The following is a 6621-nucleotide window of genomic DNA, read 5'->3' as shown; positions in this document are numbered from 1 at the left end:
AAAATGCGCTGAATATGCGTTCTGTGTGAATGGATTGGTTTCGGTTTTAACCTAATCAAGATCTTCTCCGCATTGAGCTACTGTATTTCTCTAATATACTAATACAGCGGCGCGTCTCGTGGGCTAGACTAACAAAACATTAAAATGCAACAGCGTCACTTACATCATCATCACCGCATCTCGTGCGCCACTGATGACGCTCCCTGATGCACACCTAACATTCAAATGCAAATGTTTATTTTAAATTCGACTAATATTCATTCCTTATTCACAATCGCCTCGTCACAGGCAGGCACAGCACTCAATTCAGCATGTGTTCGTGTGTGTGTGTGCTGTCTGAATCACTCATAGCACGTGCCTATATCGTGCACTATATCGAACATTTTTTATATCGTTATCGAAGAAGATGTACCGTCGATAAATATCGATACCGTTTTATTGCCCAGACCTATTTATATTCTTGTGCGTCTTACATTATGGACATTACAGTTTATTCGATTCAATTTCATTTCACATTTATTTGTATGGCGCTTTTCATGATACACATCGTTGCAAAGCGGCTTCACAGAAAAAGAATGTTTCTATATTACAATTAAGAGCAATTCATCAGACGTGACTATGTCAAAGTGATGTCCATTTTATAGCTCTGGCCACATAGTGGCCTCCTGCAGCAGGACTTGGCATGTTCACCTGGACCTTGGGCATCTTTCCTCCAGTGCTTTTCAGTAGAAAGGTCTCTTTAAGGTCCTAAGATATTACTGTCCTCTTAATTGCTTGCCACCTGTAAACCGTAAGTGTCTTACGAGCTGTTCCACAGCTGCATTTGCATCTGTAAAGTTTATTTGGATCTTTAAAATACAGGATCCTGAAAAAGGGACATTTCTTTTTTTGCTGAGTTTATATAAATGAAAACAGAAATACTCAGGGATGCACCAGCCACTCTGGCAGGTGATAAATGTCGATTAGTTGAATATGTGCGCTGTGGCAGAAGCAATCTTTCAGTTACAGTAAAGAAAACGCCTCTATGTATATTAACAGTACATAACTTGCATTACTCTTGTACGCCTGTTTACAAATAGTTTGTGCTAACTGCAAGAGAGTAGCCTTTAAATTCAAAGACATGCATGAAACAGTCGGAGCTCAGAAGAGAAATAAGTGCAGTAATTGAGAGTGTTTATACAAACTTTATATAATTAAAACTAATGGGATCTTGAAGACCTTACAGGAAGAAAATGAGCAAATTACAGTATTAATGAAATTAAAAATGAATAGTTGGATCCTGTTGGAACCTCAAATAGTGGTGTGTGATTTATTCACACCATATCATCAAAATCCCACTCCAATCAGGCAACCAAAGTTGACAACCAGTGAATCTAATACTGGCATTGCCTTTAGTATCTATACTACCGTATTACCGGTATACTGTGCAACTCTAGTATACACTGTGCGGTATTCATCATCACATATAAATCTACTTTGTATTTGTGTTTCTTTTTGTCCAGGAGGCCAGATTGAAAAAGTTCAGCGGTGACCGTAGTTTACTGGCCGAGCCGGATCTCTTCATTCTCTCACTGGTGGAGTTACCCAGGTAAGAGCTCACGACTAAATGCTCCAATATAAATGCGTCATAGTTTCTTTCACTGTCCACTCATCATCATCATCATCATCCTCACTAGCTTTCGCATGCGTCTGGACGTCATGATCCTCCAGCAGGAGTTTGACCCTGCGGTGACCTCTCTCTGTGTGGCGGCCAGATGTCTGCGGGAGGCGGCTCGAGGTAAAAACTTCCTCTCTCTAGATTTGTTTGGACCTGAAAGCTTTAGCTCACCACAAAGTATCTTGTGTTCAGCCTTTCATGGAGTTTTGTTCTGGTGTTTGATGGTGTAAGTGGATCCTGATGGAGGTTTCATTGATGGGGTTGACGCTCATGTGTTGTTTGTGCAGAGCTGCTGAGCTGCCCGGAGCTGCACTACATCCTGCGACTGGTGCTCAAGGCGGGAAACTACATGAACGCTGTAAGTGTTTTATCTGACGCTTATGCATCAATACGTATCTCCTGGTAGGAAGTCAGTCTGAGGTCTCTTGTGCTCTCAGGGAGGTTATGCTGGGAATGCTGCAGGATTCAGGATTTCCTCTTTACTCAAATTGGCCGACACCAAAGCCAACAAACCAGGCATGAACCTCCTCCATTTTGTCGGCATGGTAAGTGTCACTGGTAAACGTGTAACGAGCCACGCTTTAATAGATTGAATTCACGTAAACAAAGCTGCTGTGGTTATTGTGATAGAATGGAATCAGTAGGACTGAATCAAATTTTGTATGAGTTTTTTCTCTCACTTACAGGAGGCTGTGAAGAAGGATAAAGACTTGCTGATGTTTCCCAGCCGCTTGAGTCACGTCGGTCCAGCTTCAAGGTCAGGATGCAAACAAACAATGTTAAAATTCCCCAAGCTCCCAATCCGGTAGAATATCAATGGATCATGACTAAGTCACATTTCATCCCAAAATCGAAAGAATATTTTACATTAATGAAGAAAATCTGGAGAAATGTAGAAAATAATGATTTAAAAATAGGCTTTGATTTTTGTGACATTTTTATTTATTTTTTTGCTGACACAGTTTTCATGGGTTTTGTGAAATTGCTTCTTTTTTTTTATATTTTCACAAACATTGCACTTAGGACATCATGTTCCTCAGTGGTTAATGTTAGAAATAAAACTTAAATCACTAAAAGTCGTTTTGTTGTTGTTTTTCTTCTTCTGCTCAGGCTGTCAGAAGAGTCTGTGGTGGAGGATCTTTCTCGACTACGAAGCAGAGTCGCTGAACTCCGAGTCAGAGCTCAGGCTGATGCTGAAATCGAGCAGCAGACGAGAGCATTTCTAGAGGTTCGTTCCTATTAATGTCGAGATCCCATTCACAGATGTTGAAGTGTCTTGTAAGTTCATCATGTCTTCGTTCAGGTTGTGGGAGTGAGGCTGCAGGAAGCTCGGGATGAGCTGGAAAGCTTACAGAGGACCAGTAAGGCACTTGTGGATTTCTTCTGTGAAGATGACAAGTCCTTTAAACTGGAGGAGGCCTGTTATATCTTCCATTGCTTCTGCCATCGCTTCCAAAGAGCTGTGCTGGTGAGCAGCATCATGTTGACTGCACTGTCTCTTTAAATTACAACAATCAAATAAAGTTTAAAATGTCCAAAGTACTTGCCTGTCTCTAGAGCTGCAAAAGTCTTAATCTGAAAGTCTGTTCTTACAAAAATATTTTTCATGTAAATGTGACTCATAGCAACCACTTAACTGATGCTTAATTGTTTGGATAGCTTGGTAATGTTATTGAAAATATACATTTTCTCTACTAAACAACAGGAAAACATCAACTTTATTTGATCTGTGAATCCCAATCATATTGCAAGATTTTTCTTTTGAATCATTTCAACCAAACAGTCATTCAAACATTAAATTGAAATTTTTGAATGTGTAGTTTTTTTTACAAAGTAAAATATGTGACCCTGGAGCACAAAAGCAGTCTTAAGTTGAACGGGTATATTTCTAGCAATAGCCAACAATACATGTATTCTTTTATGCCAAAAATCATTAGGATATTAAGTAAAGATCATGTTCCATGAAGATATTTTCAAGAAATTTCCTACCATAAATATATCAAAAATTAATTTTTGATTAGTAATATGCATTGCTAAGAACTTCATTTGGACAACTTTAAAGGTGATTTTCTCAGTATTTTGATTTTTTTGCACCCTCGGATTCCAGATTTTGTTGTATCTCGGCCAAATATTGTCCTATCCTAACAGACCATACATCAATGGAAAGATTATTCATTCAGCTTCCAGATGATTTATAAATCTCAATTTCGAAAAATTGACACTTAAGACCGGTTTCGTGGTCCAAGGTCACATATATAGTAAAAAGCTAGTTACAGACAATGGCAATAAAAAGCATGTAATTAGGCAAAAATAAAGCTTAAAGGGCAAAATAAAGGCACTTAATAAAATGTAGACATTTTTGTTAATATCCACCAACTGTATGCGGTAATATACACTATATTTACTTGTATAATATACACCATGTATTTTTTTTTAATACATGGAAAAATGTCCAGTGGCTTCCATGAACATTTTAAGTGATGACATAAATATGTGAAACAGTTCATTAAAATGGCTGGTTTAAACTGATTTATGGAAATGAAGATCACACATTCATGATTTGTTCATATTTGTTTCCTAACAGGAGAACACAGAGAGGGAATTACAAGAGCAGCGGCGTTTGGCACGTGAGCGTGAGAATGTGGAAAGGCGTCGATCTCTGGCTCTGTGCACCGGACTGGAAGCGGAGCGGGAGTCTTCTGAGCTGGAGCACGCGCTGCAGAGGAGCTTGAGTTACACGGGGAGCCGCCGCAGCCTGCGCAGGCTCTCACAGTACTTCCTCCGCTCCGGCGAGAGAAATATGAAATCTAATAACCAACAGCACTGTGAATCAGAGGGTGGAAACCGTCATGTTCTCAATCTCTGCAGAGAATCAGAGCTTAGGCATTCACTACAGAAGAGTGATGCAGACACTGAGGCAGCTAAACAAGGGATAAATAAGTTCAAACAAGTTCTGTGTTTAAACACCGATTCAATGTGTGACCTGCAGCGAGATGCAATGGCTTCCTCAAACGCTGTGAAAAGCCATTCTAGGTTGAATACAAGGACAGTCCCCAGCGATAACGCTTTTGTTGCTTTGGGAAAAACAAGTATCACGTCACATCAGCAGGGGGCAGTGAATGTCTTGCCGCTCACAGGACTATCCCCTAACAAAGTTTTGAAAGTTGAGAAACTGGTTCAAGACGCCTCTGAAAGGCTGATGCAGATAGAGACCGATACCTCGGCGGATGCTAAGAATAAAGAGTGTGTAAATGGCAAAGAGGGAGTAACACCACAGACAGAAGCCAAAACAGCCACTAGTCTGTTGGGAGAGACGTGGCCAAGTGCATCTTCTCCTCCTCTATCCCAGGAGCCCTGTAGCCCAGAAAGAGAGCACGTTTACCCGGGGATTGGCGAGATGCTGGAGTGCCACACACTAGTGAGGGCCCTACGCTCCTACGAGAGCCTTTCTCCAACCGTGACGCGGCCGACCACCAATCACTGCTCCAAATGGAAGAAAGAGCGGGAAGCCAAGGAGCGAGATGGTGCAAACTCACCGCATGCCAAGGATGATTCCCGTCTGGTAAAGACACCTACTCGAGGACCAACCAAAAGACTGCTGGTACAACGGGGAGGGCCCTCCAACAGCAGCGGGATCCCAAGAGTGCGCACAAAGGCAGAACTAACTCCTGCCGACGGCTTGTCAGCTAGTCAGGTGTCGCGTCCTTCCCCAACACACCCCAAGTCCATTCACACATCGCTAGCGACGCACTTCGCTGGCGTTCAAAATGAACTCAAACACAGCGGTAGTGCACCCCAGAAGCTAAACGCACCATGTGATACGGGGAAACAAAAAGGTAACGCTACTGAGAAGTTGAATCAGGATAAGGACAAGCATGGCGAGCAGTTCGTAAGGGGCTCGCCACTTCGTGTGTCCAAGCGGCTTGCGCCCAACTCTGAATTCCAGACTCTCCACACCATACACTCTCCCACCGCTGCTACAACTGCAAAGACAATCCGAACAGCCATCATAAGTGCAGCCAAAGCCAAGACAAACAAGACCCCAGGCACCAGAATCCCAGGGCCTAAAATTCCCAAACCGGCTGCCCAACCCATGTGGAGATAATATCTGGTACTCTGAGTAGCAGCTTGATGATGTTATCTCTGCGTTTATTATGACATGTCGTAAACTAATTTAATACACGAGAAGGACTTTAGTTGCTGGATGTCAAGGTTTTTTGTGTGAACGGTCAACTCAACCTGCAGAATGCCAGTAAATAAATGAGCCATTCATTGGGTCTGCCCAGAATTGACAGTCTGCAAGGCACTGTAATGGATCCGAGCCGAATGACTGCTACTTTCAGAGCTCTTCGCTGATTCAGGTCACCGCGAGTTTCGCCTCCCATTTCAGGACTTTGATGGAAACTGTCAGGAGAGTCTCATCCAGCACTGTCTTTAGCTCTACCTCTGAACACTCGAGTGCTCTGTGCAGGTTACGGCGCACATCGGAAGGATTCCTGCCAGAACCTTCTTTCAATATGTGTTTTGTTTGTGACGTCGAAATGAACAGAGCTGCCACAGTCAAACAGACCACAGTAAGTGACTGAACGCTCATGTCACGTGGGTTATTGATTTTAACTTGCCCTTTGATTCAGGTCAAATTTACTGTTTACTTGAGTTACGGTACAAAATAATGATGCAGAACTTCATTTAAAATCATGTAATGATTCAAGATCCCAAAGCAAATTTTGAAGTAAATTGTGTGTGAGGTGTGTGTCCATTTGTACATGTTGGGTTCCTTCAACTCTGATGCACTTTACAGACGAAAGAGAGATTTAATGCTGGCAGAAACTGTATTTGTGGTAATATGCTGTACGTTTGTTTTGTTTATATGAAATGTTTAACAGAATCAAAAACAGCTGCCATTTGTAATATGTGTATTTGTAAATAATGAGAATTTGAAATAAATGATGAATTTACTGTTA

General features: G+C 41.7%; 1 protein-coding gene across 1 annotated transcript in view; it reads left to right on the top strand.

Annotated features, from left to right (window-relative positions):
* The window catches only part of LOC107663097 (formin-J-like), a 16797-nt gene extending 10176 nt beyond the window's left edge, over positions 1-6621 (top strand). Inside the window, exons 5-12 of the mRNA XM_016453248.1 lie at positions 1503-1588; positions 1677-1777; positions 1945-2015; positions 2095-2202; positions 2344-2414; positions 2768-2885; positions 2961-3125; positions 4242-6621. Of these exons, the coding sequence (XP_016308734.1) occupies positions 1503-1588; positions 1677-1777; positions 1945-2015; positions 2095-2202; positions 2344-2414; positions 2768-2885; positions 2961-3125; positions 4242-5762 (2241 nt within the window). The 3' untranslated portion in view covers positions 5763-6621. The remainder of the gene's footprint in view (positions 1-1502; positions 1589-1676; positions 1778-1944; positions 2016-2094; positions 2203-2343; positions 2415-2767; positions 2886-2960; positions 3126-4241) is intronic.

This window comes from Sinocyclocheilus anshuiensis, unplaced genomic scaffold, assembly GCF_001515605.1.
Source record: "Sinocyclocheilus anshuiensis isolate Anshui unplaced genomic scaffold, SAMN03320099.WGS_v1.1 scaffold836, whole genome shotgun sequence".
Lineage (NCBI taxonomy): Eukaryota > Metazoa > Chordata > Actinopteri > Cypriniformes > Cyprinidae > Sinocyclocheilus > Sinocyclocheilus anshuiensis.
Note: the sequence above shows the minus strand (reverse complement) of the source record. Positions and strands in the feature narration are given on the sequence as shown.